The sequence below is a fragment of the Chrysoperla carnea genome, chromosome 4 (genome assembly GCF_905475395.1).
Source record: "Chrysoperla carnea chromosome 4, inChrCarn1.1, whole genome shotgun sequence".
NCBI lineage: Eukaryota > Metazoa > Arthropoda > Insecta > Neuroptera > Chrysopidae > Chrysoperla > Chrysoperla carnea.
The window spans coordinates 34,742,052-34,768,841 of NC_058340.1; the positions used below are offsets into that span (position 1 = coordinate 34,742,052).

The 26,790-nt window shown below is 29.4% G+C and overlaps 2 protein-coding genes across 2 annotated transcripts in view; one reads left to right on the forward strand and one right to left on the reverse strand.

Moving 5' to 3' along the window:
• Nucleotides 1–9,973: 9,973 nt before the first annotated feature.
• Nucleotides 9,974–12,516, reverse strand: LOC123298695 (putative uncharacterized protein DDB_G0282499). Its single transcript, XM_044880788.1, has 4 exons — nucleotides 12,315–12,516; nucleotides 11,233–11,497; nucleotides 10,974–11,153; nucleotides 9,974–10,100 (listed from the first exon to the last, which is right to left on the reverse strand). The coding sequence occupies exons 1-4, from the start codon at nucleotides 12,514–12,516 to the stop codon at nucleotides 9,974–9,976; spliced, it is 774 nt and encodes a 257-aa protein (XP_044736723.1).
• A 7,455-nt stretch (nucleotides 12,517–19,971) lies between these two features.
• The window catches only part of LOC123299131 (eukaryotic translation initiation factor 5B), a 38,778-nt gene continuing 31,959 nt past the window's right edge, over nucleotides 19,972–26,790 (forward strand). The window contains exons 1-7 of the mRNA XM_044881375.1: nucleotides 19,972–20,192; nucleotides 20,262–20,324; nucleotides 21,500–21,900; nucleotides 22,752–23,965; nucleotides 24,027–24,245; nucleotides 24,652–25,338; nucleotides 26,027–26,290. Of these exons, the coding sequence (XP_044737310.1) occupies nucleotides 20,146–20,192; nucleotides 20,262–20,324; nucleotides 21,500–21,900; nucleotides 22,752–23,965; nucleotides 24,027–24,245; nucleotides 24,652–25,338; nucleotides 26,027–26,290 (2,895 nt within the window). The 5' untranslated portion in view covers nucleotides 19,972–20,145. The remainder of the gene's footprint in view (nucleotides 20,193–20,261; nucleotides 20,325–21,499; nucleotides 21,901–22,751; nucleotides 23,966–24,026; nucleotides 24,246–24,651; nucleotides 25,339–26,026; nucleotides 26,291–26,790) is intronic.

Consider the following 26,790-nt stretch of genomic DNA (forward strand, 5'->3'; position numbering starts at 1 on the left):
TTTTTGGAATTATTATAAGAAAAAAATATTACAAAATATTAAAAATATTAATTTTTAATAAATTGTATAAACTAAAATGATTCATATATTATGCAATATACGTGTACTGTAAAGTCTGAGAAGTTGCCTATAAAAATAAAAAATGTTATTAGGTTATTAATAAAATATACTTGAGTTTCATTTAGGTTTTTTTAATTTTACAAAATTGATTGTATAAATATTTTCAGATTCATTTATAAAGTAATTTCTCAAGTATTATTTATATTATATTAATTTAACGTTTGATTATCTGAAACAGAAATCTTACATCACGATACAATATCTCGCAAAACTAGGTACAATGATCTTGTCCCCGAACCTAAGAGTAATTACCACCAAGTTTAAAGTAACTTTTGTTACCACAAAAAATATGTTTCAGAATATCGACCTTCATGGAGCACAAAATTTCAATTTTATGCGATTGAGCTACTCAAATAGTTGTTATTTAGGTAAGGTAATAAAATTTTATTAATTTTTTTCTCAAAATATTATTTACTACCATATCCCAACTCTTCCCAAATTCCATACCAGTGAAACTATTATTAGAAAATTGATTTTATCATCTGAAAATTAGTGCCTTAAAATAGAACTAGGATAATAGGCTTAAATGACTTTCAACAGGCGTTAAATAAAAAGATGGTATTAATAAACTCTAGTAATTTACAGCAATACTGTTCATATATGTAAATGAACTGTCTAATAAAAAATAGCCCATTCTTTTAATGGCCTAGTCATTCTTATACCATATACCACTCTTGTTGTTTTTAAGATTTAAGACTGTTTATGACTGCCATATTTACTTCTTAACGTCATTAATGATTTTCCCAATAGAAAGCATTGTTTTTATACCAAAATCTTGATTTGGAAAGTTGACTTGTAATATTTTTTTAAAAATAATATAACCTTTGTACTAAAGTACAAATTCTGTGATTATTTTTGTAGGTTATTAAATTGATAAAGTTTGGTAATAAAACATTCTTCCTTCGCGCTTTGGACAAAAATGAATACAAAAAACACCTTTACAGAGCAAAAAATAAGTTTTATTATGGGCTTTCCCAATCCAATTTACCGTAAACTAAGATTAATTTATATTTGTATACATACTCATCACTCTTATCAAATTATTTTTCATTTTTATCAAAAACACACAAATGAATTAAATTACAAATGATTATTATTTTGAAATCAAAATGACATCAGAGACCACCTTCAACCCACCTTTTGCATTGATTGTGGTTTTTGTTTGTTTCTTCGTTTGTACGTACGTACTAACTTCGTATGTAACAATAATATGTACAAGAACAGGAAATTATATCCATTGAATATTAAATAAATGCAAGTGTATTTTTTTATTCCGTACTCTAATATTATATAAAATACCAATCAAACTATGCAGAATGCAGTATTGTATTCAGTTTTTAAACATTAGTTAAACCTCCAGATACCCAAAGGATATATACAAAGTTTCTTCTACAATATATCTTAATAATACCATGTATATATGGAATATATCAAGGTATACGGAGTTTAGTCCCATGTTTGTAACGCCTAAAAATATTGATGCTACGAATAAAATCCGTCTGTCTGTCAACACGATAACTAAAAAAAAAAAGAAGATATAAAGCTGAAAAATTCACAGCGTGCTCAGGACGTAAAAAGTGAGGTCGAGTTCGATGAGCAGCATAGGTCAAATTGGTCACGATTTTTTGTAATTTCCTTAAGGAGTACCCATAAGAAAAAATCAGGAAAAAAGTATTATAAGGTAATTTTGGCCCAAAAAATACAAAAATCGTTTATATATCGATTGGATACATAGTTTCTGATGAAATCGCTCTTTGTGTCCAATTTTGGATTATATCTCAAAAGCTACGCATCCAATCATTAAATAAACCCGATCTTTGGATTTTTTGGGTCAAAATTACCTCATATACAGAGTTTTATCGAAATCGGAAACAAAAATTTATATAATGAATTTTATCGATATCTTGACTAAAATTTAGGCTTTTATTTCTAGATAAAATAATTCTAACTTATTTTATTCAAATAGGCTTGAACTATCCAATATTCTTAAAGACGGTTCTGCAAACATTTATATACGAATTGTTTACACAAAAATTTAATAAAAATTCAAAATCTTTGTATTAAACAAAAAAATGTTAAACAATCAAATATTTTTACATACACAACAAATAAAAATTATTTATTTTTAAATACAATTTCATTAATACCCAATGTATGTCTTCACTTAATAACATAATACGAGCGAATCTTAAGCCGGGCATTAAACTTCACCAATGGCCTGTCAATGTCTTTAAAAATAATGATGTGTTCATCAATTGACTTTAAGGAGTTTGTGGCTGTTTGTATTTGTCATAGGTGATCATACTAATTGAAAATCATTTTGTCCGATATTCTATAAAAGGAAGAACCCGTTGCCCAACACGTTGTAAATTTGTAAATTGTAATTTTGAGGTGTCGATTAAGGTTAAACATAAGCTTTTAGATTGCCTTGAAAATTTAGATGCTCCACTCAGAAATATAACTGAATAAATTGGCAGTACATAGTCGGTGTGGTACTGAAGTCGTATGAGTGCAACCCTTGTAGTCCACACAACTAACTTCCCAGAGGGGGAAAAACATTAAAAAAAGGTCTTGTTAGCCTTCATAGATTATTCTTCGAACATATCCTGCAGCTCATGCTGGAACGATCATTATCTCCATAGATAGATGATGTGTTTTATCCACTTTTCAGATTCTGTTTATTCAGTTTTTCTAGTTTTTTTTATTACCATTAAAAACGGCTCAACTAATTCTGCTGAAAACTCTTTCAGTTCTTAATTAGAATTTTCTTTCAGTTCTTAATTACGCGATTACGCGTCGAATAAGCCCAGTCACTTGTTAATGTCATAACTAGATCGCGAGATAATCGAGGCGAAAGAATCCAAACGAACATACGCACATACGTACACACACACAGACATCACATTGAGAAGGTTTGATTCGGATATTAAGACCTTGAAACCGCGGAAATATGTAAAACTGAAGATTTTCAAAATCGGTCCCATTATATCAACTTCCTCTGGGAAGTTAAAAAACCAAAATTATCCATCAATTAACAAAATTGATTGCCAAATGCAATGAAGTTCCATTTTCTTATTCAATTACTTTCTTAATTGAGTAACAAAGAGGAAAGTCAGGCAAAAATTTTAGAATTTAAAAAAATGAGTTCCTAAAAGCAAAAATGTATATCTTCTGGACCCAAACGTGTCATTTCTCAGGTAAAACAATCAAATTATTGCCCAATATACAAATGCCGCGTAATATATACTACGCAATAATTACGTATTGTATTATGTACTTAACGTTTTTAAAACGAAAAAATTAAATATTCTTAAAATCAAACATACACCAAAAGATATTTATATTTATATTTTATATGATATACTGTTCCCACGTACACGTACGTAAGTCTGTTAGTTACATCGATGATCGATGAATATTTTCGTGAAAATACGCAACATATCAGTCAAGGTGTTACTTAAGGTCGTTGGATCTTTAAATGGGCATTATTATTATTAATAATATAATGAATATGCGTGTATGTAATATGATTGTTAAATATTATTAAACAAACCCTTTAATGTATGATCTTTGAGTATTTATTTTGATGAGTATAGTGAATCTAGATTTTGGTATAGAGCAGTTTTTATAAAGAAGAAATATCAGTAAGATCAAAACAGCGTTCTCAACTAACACACAAAATATTTTGAGTGGATATACATTTTTTACGCTCGAAAATGTCACAAACGTGTCAGAAAATTTGTGGTTTTTTTTCATTCAAATTATTTTAGAGAAATATAACTTTTACTAAAACATCAAAAAATATGTGACGTCATATTTTTATGACAAAAATCCTAAATAATTTATGACAATAATCCTAAAGTATTTTATCATAAATATCCAAAAAATTTTGCTCTACCCCACGCAAATTTTATTAAATTTGTACAATCAAGTATGTAATTTCACTGGTTATTCTCTTGAAATACTTGGTCAAATACTTAAAAAAAGAAGAAATCAATCAATTTCCTCAATAAATTTCGAAAATGCAGTATCGTGGTTTCCGCATTTGATATAAGGGCTAATATAAACGAATAATTACCACAAAAAATGAAAAATGTGATCCCAAATTAGTGAGTTCAAAAAAATTCATTCAAACACGATAAATTTTACCAAAATATCCAAAAAATTGATTTTTATGACGTCATAAAAATACACTAAATTTGATTTTGATCTGCCACACGCAAATTTTGTTCAATTTTTATATATTAAGTAGGTAATTCCACTAATTATGAATCATTTTTTTGATCCAAAATAGCGTATCTTCAATAAATTTCGAAAATGCAGTACCGCGGTTTCCAAATTTGATATAAAGGCCAACAAAAACTAATAACTACCACAAAAAATTGTGATCCAAAATTAGTGGGTTTCAAAAAAAATTCATTCAAATACGATAAAATTTGGCCAAAATTTACAAAAACTTTTTTTTTGAACTTTCTGACGTCATAAAAATCAAACAAATTTGATTTTGCTCTGCCACACGCAAAGTTTATCCAATTTGGATCAATCAAGTATGTAATCCGACTAATTTTGGGTCATTCTTTTCAAATATTTAGTCAAATTTAACGTATCGTCAATACATTTTGAAAATACAGTATCGTGGTTTCCACATTTGGTGATTATAGCAAAGAAATGACTTTGTGTAGTGAAATGATTTCAAAGTTTAAAATATAATATTTTTATTGCAAACCCCCGAAAATCGGAAAACATGTTTTATAACTGCAGCTAAATGTAGAATGACTATATACCTATCTTGTGAAAAAAATACTTACTAATGCGAAAATCTAAAAAACGGTGAACATTTGGTGTAGATCTGCCTCTTAATTTATCCATATATTTTTTACATATTCAAACATATTCTCTACATATATTTTCTATATTGAATATCTGTTATACGCGTATGCACTGATAATAAATTATTATGTAGAATCGTCTTATGTACGAATTGTTAATTAAGTTGACGATGTTACTTGTTAATATAATAATGTAAATGTTTATTATAGTTGTTCTTAGAACCGTTTAACGAAATCAAAAAGAATACATAAATTTAATAATAATACAAAACAGAAAACGGAAGACACGTTATTGGTTTATTGTTTTACGAACTGAATACCAAAAAAACAATTGAATTTTTATATAATAATTGTCATGTTCTTTTTGTGTAATTCTTTTTTTTTTTTTCTTTTTTGCTAATCTAATAACAACAACGAAATAACAAGTGTGTATGTTGTTATTGCGAACATAAAACATAACAACATAACATTTATTAAATAATAACGATACATTTTACATATTAATTTTTATTATTTATTTTATAACAGTAATATTTGGAATTTGCACCTCAGTATAAATATGTACTAAGGCCGTACAATTTTTTGGACGTTGAAGTTGAAAATTATTGAAATATCTTTAGTTTACATTGCTGAATTACAATACGTCCTAGAATCTATAGTTCCTAGCGTAAGCTTTACCTATAATACATCATCTTATTAATTAAATACATCGAAACATATAAACAATTTACATCTTTTCTTAAATGGAAAAATCTTATATAAAAAACCATTCATATCTGATATTAACCTAAGTTGGACGGATAAGCCGTCCCTAAAACTAGATCTTAAAGAAAAATATATTCAATTTAGATTACACCGAATCAGTTGTAATTTCCCGAAAAGCATTGTACGCGGGTCAAATTGTTCCAGTTCATTGATTTCCGGGAAAGGATTTTTGCGGGTTTGGATGAAGGTTTTGATTGTGGGGTGCCTAGTTTCTCTGTGGAGAGTTTCAGCTGGATATCGTAGGGGGACTTTCGAAATCGTCCAAAGACAACGATTTTGAAATTTTTGCATTTTTGCAAGCTGCTAGCGTGTAACGTTCGTCCAGATAGGGACAACTTAGTCGGGAAGCGATAAAGAGACATATCCCCTTCATGCCTGTTAGCATTAGGTAACATTTTTGCGCTCGTTTGGAAAATTATTTGGCAAGGAACAGATAAATTTTATAATTTTTTTTATTTCCCCTTTCCTTTCTCGACAATGGCTTTTCTGTCTTATATATGTACTATTAGAGAAAATGCTCCACATTGATTCATGAGCTTATTTTACGTGCCATATTCTAAAATATAACATCATGACTGACAAGAAGACCTCGAGATCTGAGAAATTGTCAGTTTATTTTTTTTTCTGTGCAACAAGTTTCTCTTTTTTGTCTATCAAGCATCTTCTTCTTCTTCTTAATGCTCCTCGGAGCACATTTTCAACTTGTGCTTTCTGCATGGGTTTTCACAAACAAATGACTTATCTATTATCTATTATGAGTCTACATCTCCCCTATTATCCTGGAATCCTCTTGAAAACTTGTATATAAGAAAAACTTCGCATGAAAACTTGTATATAAAATAATAGTTTAAAAATTTCGAAGGATAGTCTAACGAATGAGGTAAACAAATTGCATGAACAACGTTTAAATACAAACTGAACTTGTACATAGAGGTTGGTTGTATGGCTGTTCACATCGAATTTTTTGTTTACAATTACGATGAATTACTTTCACCGTTTGTTTATGTAAAGCGATTCAATCATTTTAAAAAGTTTTAAGCCCCTTAATCAAAATACAAAATTTTAATACATACTTTAAGGGACCTTCTTAAAACTTCAGAAATACAATTCGCTTAACGAAATCCTTAAAAATGTCAGATAAAAAAAATTTAAGTATATTTGTTTCCGAAAGTTAACTAACATTCGTAACCATACAACATTCAATTTTATGAGTATAACAGTTGTTATGTGCTATGCATATAAATCAAAAAAATCAATAAATAACCATGGAATTCCAAGAACAATTAATTAATTCCAAATAGCTTTCGCGAAAATAATTTTTGTATAATAACAATCTGTTTTTACAATCAATAAAACTTACCCACGTTGAATTTTTTCGAAAATGTTTTTTATTCAAAATTTTGTTTTATTCAATAATAAAACGATTGAAATTTAATAAATTAATTATTTATATAGGACACGCAAAATTTATCAGGTTTATTTTGTTTTTAAATAATTGAATCGTCTTTCGAAGAAATGTGGGTTATCTAGATTTATTGTAAATGATTGACTTGAATTTAAATAAAACAAGAGAAAACAAATAATTGACTGAGTTAATTGTTGAAATATCCTGAATAGAAAGTGTTGAATTTCATTTCAATTACTTGGTTTTCGAAAATTTCGAGAGTATTTTCAATAATTTTTCTTTTCGTTTTTTTGAAAATGTTTCACACGATCACTACTTGAAGCTACCTGCAAATTTTCAACTCTCTATCTTTTATAATTTTGGTGAAAATGGACACCCAGGTTTGGTCCTAATTTGCGCCCTCACAGGTAAACACCTATGTTAACGAAAAAATGTTTCAAACAAAAGTTGTTTCTTTTTTATAAGAACTTTTTTTTACAATTAAACTTTTTTTCTATCTCTAACGGTTTACAAGATGAGTCCTACCCAAGACTCAATTGACCTACGTTGCTCATTTACAAACTCGACCTTAAGTTTTACGTCTTGATCATGCTATAAAAATTTCAGCTTGTTATCTTTTTTCATTTGTGTGTTATCGTGTTCACAGGCGGACGAGCGGACAACCAGAAATGGACTAATTAGGTGATTGTATGAACACCAAAATTTTGTTCGTAGCAATATTTTTAAGCGTTACAAACTTGGGACTAAACTTAGTATACCTTGATATATATATTAAATATATACATGGTATAATATACATTTGTGAACAAGCTCATTCTATTCTATAAATTAAGAAAAATTAAAAATGATTTAGAAATAGAGTCAAATAAATATTTAAATGATTATCTAATAAATATTATCAGTTTAGAAAACTATTAAAATAAAATTACAATAATGGTAATATTATTTACATACAATTTTTAAAGTGATAACGGTACCCGTATTTTTATTTAAACTAAAAAATTTATTTAAAATATATTAAATTAATTTAAATAAATTACAAATCGTTTATATTTGAATTATATTTAAAAAAAAAAACTTGATTTAGATTTTTAAAATCATGGTCTTCAAAAAAAGAAGGATCTAAAAATGATTCAGACTAAACACCGCCATAAAGAGACGCTAAAAGTAGAAAAAATTTCTCAATTTTTAATTAGAGTGAATATTTAAAAATAAAATTAATGCACCTTTCAGTCTCAACACCAATCAAAAAACTTGCTAGAACCAACCCTATTAATACAAGACTTAAAAAAAAAAATTTCATGATGTTAATGCTCAAGTAGTTCTAAAAAAAATTTTAATATCTCATACTTTCCAGCGCTTACACATTATCATTACATTCCAATAGAAAGAAGAAAGGCATCTTAATATATGAAGAAATTAATATCTTTTACTCTTCTTAGGTCTTCCCATGAATTATTACCAAAGATCTACTCTAGTAGAAATACTGGCGATTATAAAAAACTGACCGGTTTTTCATAAAATTTTACATAAGTTACAGCCATTTTGATAACGTAAGTTTATAATGCAACAACACAAAACTGCAAGAAAATGGATTTAGGAATTTGTACCCTACGATGAAATAGGCAGGATAGATTTTTCAAACTTATAACACTTGTCTGTTTACCGGGGATTAAAAAAATAGGCCTTAGCGAAATGTTATTATTTATTAGGAATGGGAATAAATAAATTTTCGATAATTTGTCCGTGTATCTGTGTGTCCATATCATTGCCACATACAGACGTAGCGCTTAACGGCTAAACCGATTTTGATATTTTTTACGGTGAATTAAATCGATCAGACTTGATTTTGTGGCATCGTAGCTCCTAAGGGATGAATCGATTTTTAGTTTTTTGTTAATTTGAAAGATAATTTTATCGAGAGTTATCTATGTTTCAATTAGTGCGAGCTCCGTACCCTAAAGATTTTGTGTCGGGAGTTTCTTAAAATTTTTATTTAATATTATTTAGTATTTAAAATACTTTTTTGCATCTAGTTTGATTATTTTTAAAAGTTTTTCATTTATAATTAATTATATGAAATAAAATATTGCAAGTATATAAACTTAATGATTTTATTTGACACTTTAAATGTTATGATGTGTCAACTATTGCAAATTAATGGATGCCGATTAAGATATATTTTGGAATGTGTATTTTTACACAAAAATCTTAAATATTTTGATGACTTTAATTTAATTGCTAACAATAATTTAATTATTATTAGCGTTTGTGTCAATTCATTTTATAAGCATTCTTCCATAAAATTATTCTTGCTAGTTTTTATTTTACTGATTAAACTAACCAGCATTTTGGTAGTTATTTTGAAATTATTGAAAGAATAATATTAGGAAATTTTTACTGTACGTACTTAATTGTATGGTTGGATGGTTTTGAATAATCGTTATTCAGTTACGCGTAAATGTATCAAGATAAGATTGAGTCTTTAAAAACCTTCAAGTGTTTGAATCAAAAAATTAAGTTTCATAATTCAAAGTATATTATACAGAATTAAAAATTTGGTAGAGGTGTTGGGAAGTGTGCAAGAACCACTAAAGAGGAATCCATAATTTAGGAAAATTATTAAAATTTGACAAACAATGTGTTTAAAAAAATAGTGTTTATTTGACTAGAAACTTTACAATAAATCGGTAAAATTAAGTAATTATGAAGTCTTTTAGTAAATCTTGACTAGAAAAATGTTCATTCAATGATATCGTTTTCAGTATTCAAAATTGAAAACATATTGAGATCCCTGAAATAATTTCAACATTTTTATAGATTATTGTAAAATCCTAAGGGAAATGATTATCTATTATTTATGAAAACTTACTTTAAATTGAATTGGAAAATACGATTCAGTTTCTTTCAGTAAATTTTGTAAGGCAGTAATGTATTCAATAGCTTTTTGTAATGTTTTCACTTTACTGATGCGTTTACCTCTGAAACAGATTAATAAATAATGATTATATATCAAGTTCGTTAAATTCTATGATATATGAAAGGAAATTTAGTATCTAAAACCACTTGAGAGTTTGTGGCAAATATAGAGATACCTTAAATTTTGAAATCCATTGAGCAATTTGGTAGATACGAGGTAATAAAGAAATTTACAAATATACTACTGTGCCCAAAAAATAAGGTGACTTTGTATTTATTTTGAAAATTCTTCATTTATTCTTCCAAATCAATTTCATCCCCTTCAAAGTAATCCCCTCCCGATGCACTGCACTTGTGTCAACGGATTTTCCAATCTTCGAAACACTGGTTGTAGTCACTTTCCGGGATTGCCTTCAGTTCCGTCTTCGCTGCGGCTTGAATCTCCTCTATCATATCAAAACGGTGTCTCCGGAGCGATCTTTTGAGCTTGCTGAACAGCCAAAAGTCGCGCGGCGTCAGATCAGGTGAATACGGTGGTTTCGAAACGATATGGGTTGAGTTTTTGACGAAATGATCACGAATTATGAATGCAGTATGGGATGGTGCATTATCGTGGAGTAAAAACCATGAATTGTCTTTCCACAATTCCGGCCTTTTTAGGCGGAGTGCGTTACGCAAATGACGTATAACGTTAAAATAATATTCCTTGTTGACTGTTTGGTCGGGCGAAAGAATTCATAATGCACAACAAACCCGCGCAGTTTAAATTAAAATGTTATCTTATTTTTTGAACACAGTATTACATACATACAAGATACGAGCGAAAAACATAACCACTCCTTGACAGGGTAAAAAGGTTCCTCAATTTAGATTTATTACGGATTTCATAACAACAATTTTTGTATTCAAAATGAAGATGGATAAACAAAACATACCTTGTATTTTCAATTGGCACAGCTTTACGTAGTCGTATAAAAGCACTATTTACAGCTTCAACACGTCGACGTTCTCGTGCATTACGACGCTCAACAATCTGTGGTGGCTTATTCTTATGTGGCACATGTCTTAAACTTTTATTATTGTTATTTTTGATTGATTTCAATGGTCCATTCTTGCTATTATAATATTTCTTCAATTTAGGAAATTCTATATTTTTTTTCAAACAAATAAAAATATTTAAATTCTCCCATTTACTACACTATATTGTCATAAAGAAAGTATTGTTGATTATTATTTTCACCTGTTGAAATTTGAATCCTATTCGATGCATCTGTCTCAACATAACTGTTGATATTTGATAATGTAGTTTGCTGTTGCATATATGATATTGATTCATGTTTCTGGTGATCATCTTCATCATGGATCACTTCAACAATATTATCGTTTGTGGTTTGTTGGTAATAATAGCCGTAGTTGGATAGAAATGGTCGAACAAATGCTGATGAAATTTTGTTTGTGTCTGTAAGAGAGTTTCATCCCGTTATATATATTTTTTATAGATTACAAAATTAACCTATTAGGCCTGAATTTTAGAAAGTATAATAGTCTGAAGGCTGTAAAGTATTTGACAGAAGATATTTGAAGCACATAAATTTTCAGCACTTCTGATGTCAGAATACGAAATGTAATACAGTGAATAAGCCGGAAAAAAGTATCGATAGTAGAAAAGTTGCACCAATTTTATTGAAACTTTTTCTAACGTGTTTATATGCCCCAAGAACGTTCAGCCTACTTAATCTTGTCATAAGAGGGTATACGACCACAGCGGGAGGCATATGTAGCCCAATTTTTTTTTTAAATGCCTATTTAAAAAAAAAAACCAAAAGTTTGTTATCAGTTTGTCCGCTATGTATGTGCGTGACTGTCTGTCTGTGCCATGGTAGCGCCTAAACGGATGAACTGATTTTGATTTTTTTGGTTTTGTTTGAAAGATAATTTAATGTAGAGTGATCTTAGCTATGTTTCAAGTGTATTTAGAGTTCCGTATCCGGAAAAATTACCAATTGCGATGAGCTTCCAAATTGGCTCAGTTTGAAAAAGGCTTTAACGAAAAAGGCAATTTATTGGATAGTATTCTAAGATATGTTTAAAATGCGAATGGAAACGAATGTATTATTGCTCTTTTCGTCAACACCTAAACGCTTTGATTGACTTAATTACGATACCAAAAATTTAAAGGACGCAACTTTCAAAAATACAATAAACCCTACACCCTACAAGTTATATGCGCATCGTAACGTAACGTACCTACAACGTAACGTAAAACGTTAACTTACATATTCCGTTGTTATTATTGTTGAATGTATTACTTGAAATAATATTCTCTATTGTATCAACAATATTACAATGATTCTTTGGTGATGTATAACATGCTGATGAAGGTGCAGTATTATTAGTTGTACTTTGAACGATCATATTTCTTTTATCGAATAATAACGATGAATTATTATTATTGTTATTAGGGTGAAATATATCCATTATTCCATTCTGCTTCTGGGATGTTTTTTTGTTCTCGTTCAAGTTCTTATGTAATATAAACTAGAGTATGTAATACTTTCTCACATACCTAAAAAAAAACAATTAGAATGGGAAGATTAGAAAGGTGGATGCAAAAAAAAATATCTAGAATTACGGCGCCACATGTAGTGTGTTTTATTTTGTCAAGGGAATAGAAAGAAGTGTGTCAAACGCGTGGATATTATCTTGTATGCGAATAATTTGAGAAAACCTTCTTTTTTTTATTTGCAATTTGTACAGAGCGATAAAGGCTCTCTATCTCACCTTGTGTTCTGTGAATTTTTAACTTGCACAAGGGAATATCTTTTGTATATTCCAGTACCTACCTACCTACTCGTGTAAGAGCTAGCAATTTCACGAAAAAGTAAATTTAAGACCGCTAATGCAGGTAATAGAGAAACCCGTTACTCTTGTCCATAATGCACTTTTCAAGAGTTTTTTTTTTTTTTTTTTTTTTTTAAATTCAGTATCACGTACTTATTATAATTGTATTGGAAAATTAATTGTCTACAGTAAAATTTAGTACTATTTTTGGCCTAGAGTGCAGGGTCATGGAGATATAGGCCAAAACGGTTTTCCTCAAGATGATGACATTTTTTCCCTTCAAATTTTTAAGAATTTTGTACATATACATTCAGTCCGTGATATTAAAACTATTTAAAAAAAATAACTATTGTAATAATTTTAATGCAAAAAAAAATTCTCTATTATATGAATTAGGCTGAATTTATGATGTTTATGTTCTTATTAAATGCGATAGTATTCCTGGGTACGATAGTATTTAGTGCGTTACTAAGACACATATTCGCGAAAAAAGATGCAAAAATAGGTAATTTTAAAATCATTTTAATATAGATACGATTTTCGAAATAGGGTGAAATCTTATACGAAAATATTATATTTCAAAAAACGTAAAAAATATGGACAATTCACAAAAAATTTAGAAAAACTCTTACATAGCAAAATATACGATAAGGATATGGATTGAAAAGTAATGATCAATTAGGAAGGTCCTTTATAGAAACCTAAAGATATGAATATGATACTTAATGTTAATAAATTCAATTTCAAAATTAAAAATTTTAAATCTAAAACACCTCTTTACCATGTGTTTTATTAAGGCAAGAGCTCTTCGAAACCTAAGACAAATACCTAAATATCGGTAAAATTATTTCAAAAATTCACACACAAAAATTGTGCTCACTTTCTTAGTAAAATGGAAATACCTAATTTCTTAAACCATAGAAAAAGAGTGTTAAAAACCAAAAGTAATACGAATTATTCAAATTAAATTATTAAAATTGCAGGTAATTGATTCCTCTGGGCGTTTCAATAAGGAGATGAAATTTTAATTATCTATGAATTTACAAAAAATAATTAATATAAAAATAGTGGCTTTTCATTTTTCAGATATTTCATGAATGATTTTCGTCGATCTGTTAGTTTATTCTAAAAAATTAAACAAAATATTCGTACTTACTTTAATAAAATTACTTAAACTCTCTCTTAAACACACTCTAACAATCGAAACAACAAAATCTAAATACACTAAGTAAGATTTACTTAACGAATTAGGTACAATAACAACAATACAAAAAACCGCTGACGTATAATAATGATCATCCCATCAACACCTGAGAAAACCGAATGTTTCGAAAACAATCGATAAAAATATTTCTTCATTAATTTAAGTTTTTTATTTATTTTTTTAGATATAAAAACATATTAAGTCAATTTAATTTTCATCTCTTTTTGTTAATAAGTGCAAAATATATATTAATATCTAACAAATTATGTAATATTATAAATAAAGAGGGAAATATTCTTTAAAATATTGTTTTACTTTATTTAACAGAAAAAAATTATATATCATTTTTTTTTATGATACCCGCTAGCCCGCATAACCAGGTGAAGCAACGCCTATGATACATACTATTTTTTTTTTTCAAAAATTCAGCTGCCCTTTAGTAGTTGGTTAAATATTATTAGTGTTCTTTTGAGAAATAAGGGTTGTTAAATATTTCTATTTTAGATTTTCTTATCTTTGTGGCCAAATTTGGTCACCACAGGAATCTTGGACATGATATTGTTTTTGGAAATTTTATTGAATTTATTCAAGTGCATGCCCGCATTTAAAGTTTAATACCAATTAAACTCAAATTTTATTGATCAATTTTATTTATAATTTAAAGGAATTAAAAGTTAATTTTTTTAAAATATAAGTACTAACCAACATACATTTATTGGAATTATTTTCATCGTGACAGCTTAAAGTCAATGAGTGTCAATTCAATCAGAAAATAAATGCAAAAATGATTTTGTCCGACACCAAACAAAATGGATATCTGCTGCTCAGTACCCAGTTGTCATTTTGAGGTTGAGTTTTAGACAGAAGGTTTTTACATTTATTTTATACGATATTTTCCAATTTTAAGTCGGTGGTACAATGTGGCACAAATGGTGGTACAAAATTTTACCGAGCGCTGCATTTTAATTGGCGATTTTCTAACAACATCCTTGGTCAGGGTTTTTTAAATAACTAAAAAAATATACCTATTTTATTTAAAACTTCGAGTCAGAAGCTCTGTCAGAAAAAGAATGGTGATTAATAGATAGCTAGGAAACAAGAGCTACGTGTACAAACATTTTTCTAACGGTTAATGTCTTTTAATTCAACCTTGAATTATTCTCTTGTGAATAACTACTGCTGAGAAAATTTTAATTTTTCCAGTAATACAGTTTGAATTTCAGGAATTTCAATTTTCTCTTCAATCAATTACCAGATGTAAATCGGCATTCCCAATAGAAGTTCAAACTTCCCAATTTGGGTAAAGGTTGCCACCTCTCCAGATTTAATCAGGAGACTAATGAAACCTGAATTGTATTTGAAGAATATTTATTTAAATTTTTAATTAGTGAAAAACTGGTTATACAAAACATCAAAAATGTCTTCAAGTATAATGATTCCATAATAGAATTAGTTAGATGCACTATTTCCCAAGTTTCTAGTTTGTCACCCGACTTAAAAAAGAATTAACATGTATATAATGCTCGCTTCCAAATTTAGTTTTTATAAAAGTGGAACTAATTGTAAAATAAATTTAGAAAAAAGTAGCCCTTAAATTGAAATGAATCATCCCTGTATTTTTGGCGTCTATAACTGATAGTAATTATATATTATGAATTATTAATATTATGTTTAAAAAAATCAATACTTCATTTTTCATATCATCATCATGACCGGATGTGTAATTTTGATTTTGGACACCTGGAAAAAAAAATTTTGTATAATTAATTATATTGATTTGATCTCTAAAATGTGTGTTTAATTCTAATGTTTTGTTATAAGGTAGAGTAGCCATAATCGTAATGATTATTTTAAAATGGGCAGTGAATCAAAATGAAAAGCGAAAGACTAACTTCACAGCAGAAAAGAATGTTCCAAAATTAGTTAGTTCCAAAAAAAATTCCAATAAGATTGGATCAAATTTCCCTGTGCTATCAAAAAAGTCAAATTTTTGAACTTTATGACGTCATCAGAAACCAAAAAATTTAATTTTGCTCTATCACATCCAAATTTAATCTAATTTTGATAAACCAGATATGTAATCCTACTAAATTTGGGTCATACTTTTCAAATTTTTGATCAGAATTAACCTAGCTATAATAGGTTTCAAGAATGTAAAGTCCTGGTCCCGGAATTAAGCATATAAGAGATATCGAAAAACTAACTTCTCAGCAGAAAAGAATGCCCCAAAATTAGTGAGTTCCAAATAAATTCCAATAAGATTGGATCAAATCTCCCTGTGCTATCAAAAAAGTCAAATTTTTGAACTTTATGACGTCATCAGAAACCAAAAAATTTAATTTTGCTTTATCACATCCAAATTTAATCTAATTTTGATAAACCAGATATGTAATCCAACTAAATTTGGGTCATACTTTTCAAATTTTTGATCAGAATTAACCTAGCTATAACAGGTTTCAAAAATGAGAAGTCCTGGTCCAGGAATTAAGCACATTAGTGATAGCTAGCGAAAAAAGACTTCACAGGAGAAAAGAATGATCCAAAATTAGTGGGTTTCAAAAATAATTCCAACAAGATCGGATAAAATTTCCGTCTGCTATCAAAAAAGTCGAATTTTTGAACTTTATGACGTCATCAGAAACCAAAAAATTTAATTTTGCTCTATCACATCCAAATTTAATCTAATTTTGATAAACCAGATATGTAATCCTACTAAATTTGGGTCATACTTTTCAAATTTTTGATCAGAATTAACCTAGCTATAATAGGTTTCAAGAATGTAAAGTCCTGGTCCCGGAATTAAGCATATAAGAGATAGCGAAAAACTAACTTCTCAGCAGAAAAGAATGCCCCAAAATTAGTGAGTTCCAAATAAATTCCAATAAGATTGGATCAAATCTCCCTGTGCTATCAAAAAAGTCAAATTTTTGAACTTTATGACGTCATCAGAAACCAAAAAATTTAATTTTGCTTTATCACATCCAAATTTAATCTAATTTTGATAAACCAGATATGTAATCCAACTAAATTTGGGTCATACTTTTCAAATTTTTGATCAGAATTAACCTAGCTATAACAGGTTTCAAAAATGAGAAGTCCTGGTCCAGGAATTAAGCACATTAGTGATAGCTAGCGAAAAAAGACTTCACAGGAGAAAAGAATGATCCAAAATTAGTGGGTTTCAAAAATAATTCCAAAAAGATCGGATAAAATTTCCGTCTGCTATCAAAAAAGTCGAATTTTTGAACTTTATGACGTCATCAGAAACCAAAAAATTTAATTTTGCTCTTTCACATCCAAATTTTATCTAATTTGGATAAACCAGATATGTAATCCTACTAAATTTGGGTCATTCTTTTCAAATTTTTCATCAGAATTAACCTTGCTATAATAGGTTTCAAGAATGTGGAGTCCTGGTCTAGGAATGAAGCACATAAGAGATAGCTAGCGAAAAACTAACTTCACAGCAGAAAAAAATGTCCCAAAATTAGTGGGTTCCAAAAAAAATTCCAATGAGATTGGATCAAATTTCCCTGTGCTATCAAAAAAGTCAAATTTTTGAACTTTATGACGTCATCAGAAACCAAAAAATTTAATTTTGCTCTTTCACATCCAAATTTAATCTAATTTTGATAAACCAGATATGTAATCCTACTAAATTTGGGTCATTCTTTTCAAATTTTTCATCAAAATTAACCTAGCTATAATAGGTTTCAAGAATGTGGAGTCCTGGTCTCGGAATGAAGCACATAAGAGATAGCTAGCGAAAAACTAACTTCACAGCAGAAAAAAATGTCCCAAAATTAGTGGGTTCCAAAAAAATTTCCAATAAGATTGGATCAAATTTCCCTGTGCTATCAAAAAAGTCAAATTTTTGAACTTTATGACGTCATCAGAAACCAAAAAATTTAATTTTGCTCTATCACATCCAAATTTAATCTAATTTGGATAAACCAGATATGTAATCCTACTAAATTTGAGTCATACTTTTCAAATTTTTCATCAGAATTAAACTAGCTATAATAGGTTTCAAGAATGTGGAGTCCTGGTCTCGGAATGAAGCACATAAGAGATAGCTAGCGAAAAACTAACTTCACAGCAGAAAAAAATGTCCCAAAATTAGTAGGTTCCAAAAAAAATTCCAATGAGATTGGATCAAATTTCCCTGTGCTATCAAAAAAGTCAAATTTTTGAACTTTATGACGTCATCAGAAACCAAAAAATTTAATTTTGCTCTTTCACATCCAAATTTAATCTAATTTTGATAAACCAGATATGTAATCCTACTAAATTTGGGTCATTCTTTTCAAAATTTTCATCAAAATTAACCTAGCTATAATAGGTTTCAAGAATGTGGAGTCCTGGTCTCGGAATGAAGCACATAAGAGATAGCTAGCGAAAAACTAACTTCACAGCAGAAAAAAATGTCCCAAAATTAGTGGGTTCCAAAAAAAATTCCAATAAGATTGGATCAAATTTCCCTGTGCTATCAAAAAAGTCAAATTTTTGAACTTTATGACGTCATCAGAAACCAAAAAATTTAATTTTGCTCTATCACATCCAAATTTAATCTAATTTTGATAAACCAGATATGTAATCCAATTAAATTTGGGTCATACTTTTCAAATTTTTGATCAGAATTAACCTAGCTATAATAGGTTTCAAGAATGTGAAGTCCTGGTCCCGGAATTAAGCACATTAGTGATAGCTAGCGAAAAACTGACTTCACAGGAGAAAAGAATGATCCAAAATTAGTGGGTTTCAAAAATAATTAAAACAAGATCGGATAAAATTTGCGTCTGCTATCAAAAAAGTCGAATTTTTGAACTTTATGACGTCATCAGAATCCAAAAAATTTAATTTTGCTTTATCACATTCAAATTTTATGTAATTTTGGTAAACCAGGTATAAAATCCCACTAAATTTGGGTCATACTTTTCAAATTTTTGATCAGAATTAACTTAGCTATAAAAGGTTTCAAAAATGTGAAGTCCTGGTCCAGGAATTAAGCACATTCGTGATAGCAAGCGAAAAACTGACTTCACAGGAGAAAAGAATGATCCAAAATTAGTGGGTTTCAAAAATAATTCCAACGAGATCGGATAAAATTTGCGTCTACTATCAAAATAGTCGAATTTTTGAACTTGATGACGTCATCAGAATCCAAAAAATTTAATTTTGCTCTATCACATTCAAATTTTATGTAATTTTGGTAAACCAGGTATAAAATCCCACTAAATTTGGGTCATACTTTTCAAATTTTTGATCATAATTAACCTAGCTATATTAGGTTTCAAGAATGTGTAGTCCTGGTCCCGGAATTAAGCACATAAGTGTTAGCTAGCGAAAAACTGACTTCATAGCAGAAAAATAAAAGATTGTGGAGGTAGTGGATACTTCCCTCCGAAGTGGCCGAAAGGTTGAATCATAATTTCCTCCTAAACATCGCTAGTTGAAATCGCTGGAATCACAGTATTTTGCTGACATCTACAAAAAATATTTGTCTTTCTCAAACAACAATACAAAAAAAGTTGTAACCACCATTAGCTTTAAATTAATATGATAGATGTCACCACTCTACACTAAAGACTTGAGTAGATATATTTTGAATAAAACATAAACAATCGAAAATCATACAATAAAAATATTAATATAATATATATTCACTTGTATGAATTTTGTTATATAATTAATAATATTTGTGCACCGTGATATGATAACGGGTAATAAAAATGAAATTTTTCGTAATTAAATAAGAAAAACAGTAATAATAAATCAGAATTCAATGTATTTAAAAAAAAGTGGACACTCGATAACAATGTTTTCTTCAACATAACAATATTCAATATTAGTAGTGAAAATAATGTATCTTTTGACAGTCAATGGGGGCAACACTTGTAGACTTGTATTATTGCATTGTGAAATACATAACCTAGATTTAAACGTATGCGTGCGGTAGTTCATAAAATTTTTTCCATGCTTTTTTAGGTGTTCATACATATTTTTCATAATTCATTTTTATAAATAATTTAAAAATATTCTTATTTTAAGTATTATTCGTAATGGGTAAAGCAAAAAAGGGTAAAAGAAATGTCAACGATGGCGACGTGTAAGTTATTTTTATGAAAATCTGTGACCAAATTTGAATGGAATTTTAATATTTTTAAAAATTTTTTAGCGATAGTGAAACGGAAAATATTGATTCAGCTATTATTAATGAAAATCAAACTAAAGAAAAATTGTATGTATTTATTTGTATCTTTTTTAATGAAAATTTTTATGAAAAGTGCTATATATTTATGACAAACTGGTTTAAAAGCTTCTCTGTCAGGATAATGTTGTGCAATTTTTATCAATCAGTATATAAAGTATCTCAAAATAGCTATTCCTTTGGAATAATGCTGAGAGCATGCATATTATTGCAACAAATATATTTTTTTAATATTTAATATTGCTTAAAATGTCTACAATATTGGTTATTATTCTTGTAAAACTGTAACCGCTGTTCATATTAGATATGAAAATCAAACGATATCACATTACATCTACAAGCAAACCAATCTAGAAATTATATAATTTTTTATAGTCATACCCAATGTTTCATATTATTGCATCTTATTCGCGGTACAGAAGCTTTTATTGACAAGTTTGTGACACATAAGCTCAATAATTTCTGAAACTTATACTGTTTCTATATATTTTGATACTACATTATGGTTTATTTCTGTTCCTAAATACGTGCCAGTATGATGACAAGCGCGGCTTGACATTTCTTTCTCAAACTGTAATAATAAAAGCGTGGTTGAGGTCAGTGGGTATGAATACAAAAGTTGATATACAACCATTTGAACCTCTCTGTACTTGCTGCACTAAAAGATGAAAGCTGAGTGCAAACGTTTTTTAAATTTAATATACAAAATTTATAAACTTTAAAAAAGTTAAATACAAAGACAGTTTGACCCTTGTAATCTTTTATACCGAGGTAAGCCGTTTGTCTCATCGGTATTTTCCGATTTTCTAAAAACAATGCTATCTTTTTCTTGTATTCACGGTGATTTTATCGATATGTTTACTCTTATTTTTTATTTTACATTAATAAAAATTTTGGGTACTTCTGAAAACATTAACACAATTACTACTTTTTCCGAAGCATTCCTTTTAAATTCGCATATCATTTTAATAAAAGATTTATTTTTTCTTGCGAAAACGATTTACGAAATTGATTCTAAAACATAATCATTTTAAAACTAAAAAGTTTGTTGTTTTGTGAATTTTTAAAAAATAGATATTCACAGAGATTATAAAAAAATGTTCTTCAGTCCCTTTAGAGGAGGCGAATCACATTTACCTTCTGACATCCACAAATACATATTTAAATCAAAGTCAATTATTAACCACCGGTTATTTAATTTGTAGAAAAAGCGATAAAATAAATAACGATGATAAAAAATCGAAGAAAAATAAAAACAAAAATAATGAAGACGATGATATCGATGAAATTACTAGAAATATCGAAGATATTGACATATCGAAAAAGAAAAAGGGTAAAACTGCCACTAAAAAACAGGATTCCGATGATGAAGCTGATGATATAAAGACTAGTAAAACGAAATCGAAAACGAAAAAAGGCAAAAAACAACTGTCGGACGATGAAGACGATTTAGATACGGCACCTGTAAAATCGAATAAGGGTAAGGCAAAAGGTGGTTTTGATGTTTTGGAAGTGGAAGATGGTATAGACGCAAAATCAGATTCAGATAACGAAGATTCTAAGAAAAGTAATAAGAAAAATGAACCAGAATCGAAGAAAGAAGCTGGTGAGTTAAATTTAAAATTGCCTTCATTTCTAAATTTAGGAATCTGTCAAACAGAAAGCGATGTGTCCGCGAATCGGTCATATTTATGGTTTTGTCAAACAATGCTTGCAAGTCTAGAAAGTGTGAGAGTTCTAAGTCAAGTAAAGCAAAATGGATGAGACCATAAAATAAATGTTAATAAACGGGAATACTAAGCTGTTAATTAAGTTTAACTAATATTTTTCACATGTTTTCAAAGCCTGAAGATAATTTAAGATTTAACGTAATCTCTTAAAGCTTAAAACATTAAAATATCATTAGGATAATCTCCGAAAAATTTCCAGACGACCTTTGACCGTTGTGTTCTAGAAAATGTATCGCTTCAGGAGGCCGTCTCTATTATCTTGAATGATACAAAATCGCAGAGGGCATAGATCTCTGCCGGCTGATGAGTTTTTTGGCGTTTTCCGTTTTAAAACAATATAATTAGGGACTCATACTGTTCAAATTATCGAGTGAACTCAAACCGGAAAAATCGGGAATTACAAAGGAGTAGGACATAACCGTAAGTGTTATGGAACTCGGGAACTATGTAACAATAAAATAAACTTTTTTTTTGTTTTAATTACTATAGACAATAATTTTTACCCAAATTTTTTATTTTCTCGATTTAACCGATTCCTGATTCTGTTAATGTTAATTGTTGTGACCACTCTGAATTAATTGCAAGTATAGGAAAATATCTTTTGCTTTCGATTAGGCCCCATATTGCTTGTAAACACCTATTAATACCACAGAATGTGTGAAATTGATAAATCAAAATACTAAACATATAATTTTCAATTCATATAATACAATTTTTCTATTATTAGGTGGTAAAAAGGGTAAGAAAAAAAAGAGGCGCGATGACAGTGATGATGAAGACATTGAAAAAGTATTGGCTGAATTAGCATTAGAATATTCAGGTGGTAAAAAAGATGTTGAGCCTACCCCTGAGCGTGAAGAAGTAGAAGAAGTGACCGAGAAGAAGAAAGAGAAAAAGAAGAAAGTCGCAGAACCTGTTGAGGAATCAAAGCAACAGGTAGAAGATGATGATGAAATTTCTGGAACTGTGAAAACTGCAGCACAGAAAAAGAAAGAGAAGAAAGAACGTGAAAAAGCTAAAAAAATGACTGATAAACAGAAAACATTAGGTGGTAAAAAACAAGAATCTGTAGATTCCGAACCAAAAGCAACGGAAGATAAACCAGAGAATGATGAGCCTGCAGAGGAACTAACTTCCAAAGATAAGAAAAAGAAAAAGGGCGCAAAAGAGGAAGAAAAGAAAGGTAAAACTGGGAAAGGTCCAGATAAAAAAACAATAGCTGCAATGCAAGAAGCTTTGAAGAAGATGAAAGAAGAAGAGGAACGATTAAAACGCGAAGAGGAAGAACGAATCAAACGGGAAGAGGAAGCGGAAGCAGCAAGATTAGAACAAGAACGACTAGAGCAAGAACGTAAAGAAAAACGAAAACAAAAGGAAAAAGAGCGTAAAGAACGTAGAAAAGCTGAAGGAAAATTATTAACTCCAAAACAGAAGTTAGAAAGAGCTAGAGCACAGGCTTTATTAGAAGAAAGACGAAAACAATTACTTTTATTACAAGGTGGCGAGGGAATACCTGAAGAAGTAGTAGAACCTAAAAAACCGCGATTAGGAACTCGTATTAGGCCGAATAAATTGAAAAAAGAATCAAGCCAAGAAAAATCTGAAGAACAAGCAAAACCTGAGGAAGATAGCGCTAATAAAGAACCTGAAAGACAATCAAGTCAAGAGGCTGAAGTGAAAAAAGAGGATGATGTTAAAGATTCTTGGGATGCAGAAAGTTCTGAAGAAGAGGAACCAGAATCCAAGGAAGAGAAAGTCGAAACTAAAGTTAGCAACAAAGCCGAAACAAAGAAAGCTGAAGAATCTGAAGATGAAGGGTCATCTAGTGGATCGGATGAGGATAGTGAGACTGGAAGTGATAGCGAAGAAGAATCTGCCGATGAACACGAAAAACAATCTGATGCTGAAAGAAAACGAGCAAGAGCTTTAGCTAGAATACAGGTATGTATTTGTTTCTGAATTTATTAGTTTAAAAAATTAATTTTGTATTGGTATTTGGTAGAAACGACGTGAGGAAGCCGAAAAAAATAAAACCTTAGAGGATCTTCGAGCTGCCGTGGTTTGTGTATTAGGTCATGTCGATACGGGAAAAACAAAAATATTGGATAAATTACGTAGAACAAATGTTCAGGATGGTGAAGCCGGTGGTATTACACAACAAATAGGTGCTACGAATGTTCCAATTGAAAATATCCGAGAACAAACGAAAATTGTCAAGGGCGTAAGTAAATTTTTGTAATTATTTTTTAAATTAAAAAGTATTATCGATTACTTCTGATTGCAAGCTGCAACAAAAGTTATTTTCTCTCACTTTTCCAAGTTTGTAAATGTTGTTTTTATATAAAAGCAGTCGATTTGTTTTTTATTGTTTCATTTTAGATTTACGAGACGATAAAGGTGTAAAATATTCTTCTTTTCACCGAATTTTCAGCGTTGTTTGGTAAACGTTGAATCATTTTAGTTAAAATTAATTTTACATGAATGAAAAGCATACCCACCTCTTTGTTCTTTTATAATATCATAGAAAATAGAAAAAAAAACCAATTCACAGCTTACCTTACTTTGAACTTAAACAAAAGCAATTGAGAATAAATTTGTAATTAAAAATATTTTCTTTTTATTTATAGTTTGCTGACAAAGAATTCAAATTACCTGGTTTATTAATTATTGACACACCTGGTCACGAATCGTTTAGTAATTTAAGAAATCGAGGCTCATCGTTATGTGATATTGCGATTTTAGTTGTGGACATTATGCATGGTTTAGAACCACAAACAATTGAATCAATAAATCTATTAAAACAAAAACGTGTACCATTTGTTGTTGCATTAAATAAAATCGATCGATTGTATGATTGGGAAACAATGAATCGTCGTGATGTTCGCGATATACTTAAATCACAAGCATCTCATACTCAAGTTGAGTTTGAGAACCGTATGAAGGAAGTTGTATTGCAATTTGCTGAACAAGGATTAAATGCTGCATTATTCTATGAGAATCCTGATCCAAAAACATATATATCATTAGTTCCTACTAGTGCTATTACCGGTGAAGGAATGGGTAATTTGTTAGCGTTGATTGTTGATATGTGCCAAACTCATTTAGCTAAACGTTTAATGTATTCATCGGAGTTACAAGCCACGGTGTTGGAGGTTAAAGCAATACCTGGACTTGGCACAACAATTGATGTGATTTTAATAAATGGTATTTTGAAAGAAGGAGATACAATGATCTTGGCTGGTACCGATGGTCCTGTTGTTACTCAGATACGTTCATTATTAATGCCACAACCTATGCGTGAGTTACGTGTAAAGGTAAGTACCAAATTTTGTTGTTGTGATTTCACCGTTATTAAGCCTAATTAAAAGTTTCGACAAACGTATCTACGAGATTAACAATTATACAGAGGTTGTGATGCTTTGTTACCAATCGCGCACGGCATTTCCGAGGCTCCTATTTTAGCACCAATTGAGCGGAAACTTTACATTATTTTGCGACCAAAATTTTTTACAATAAGATGTCATTAAAAGCTTCAATTTAAGTCTCGAATAAATTTCCTAAGAGTCATACAATCCGAGAAAATAAATAGAGAAGAATGCGATAAAATAGCGTTTTCTCGTAAAGTTTCACGAGGAACCCGTCACTTAGTGGCAGAGATATCTGCTAGAGAACGATGATTTTACTGCTTTGTCAAAAATGTTTGGGTATTTATCAACATTTCGTTAGGTTTTATAATATGCAAAATATCTTCTTAAAATATAATATGCAAAATATTTTCTTGGCAAAGTTCCTGTATCCTTTATTAAAATTTTGGAACATTTGATGTTAAAATAATCACCAGATTATTATTTCGATCTTGTGGATATCTTTGATCCTTTGTAACACGTTCGTTTGCAGTGCCTCCATTCTCCATTTCTTTAATATGCGAATGTAAATCAAATTTTCGTAAAAAATTACGTTTATCTTCGAAATACACATAAAAATATTAAATTTTTTTTATAGAATGCTTACATCGAGCACAGAGAAGTGCGTGCAGCACAGGGAGTTAAAATTGCTGCAAAGGAATTAGAAAAAGCAATTGCTGGATTAAATCTAGTGGTTGCACATCATCCAGATGAAGTCGACATTTTAAGAGAAGAAGTTGCTCGAGAATTTAAATCAGCACTTAGCTCAATCAAATTACAAGAACGTGGTGTATTTGTTCAAGCTTCAACGTTAGGTTCTTTGGAAGCTTTATTGGATTTCTTAAAATCAAGTAAAATTCCGGTAAGATTAATAAAAATAATTTTCTACTATTCGTTTTACTAAGGGGATTATAGAACCTCTAAATATAATTTCGATTCAAGCTGTATTAATTTGTCCTGCTGTTGCTTTTTTCTAGAAATTTTTCTGAATTAAACATTTTTACATTTTATTACTATGATGATTTTGAAATGAAAATAGTTAAAAACGTGAGTTTTTTAATATTCTTTCGCGTTTGTCAGGATAGTTTTGCTTGGTTCTTCTTTATCCCACATCAGAGCAAAGAAAAACCTCTAGAAAAAGTAGACAAGTTCACAACAATTTATTTAGATATTCTAAATAATTAATCAGACGCACAATTCCACGGTGCAAAGTTTTCAAGTTATGTCGTTTTTTAATACAATTTTTCTATAAACGTCATCTTTTAAAAACTAAGCAATCAATCGTGGAATGGAGTTAATTTTTGTATTTCTGGGGCCGAAATTATTCTGAAATTCCGCTGTTTAATGTCCATTTTTCGAAAT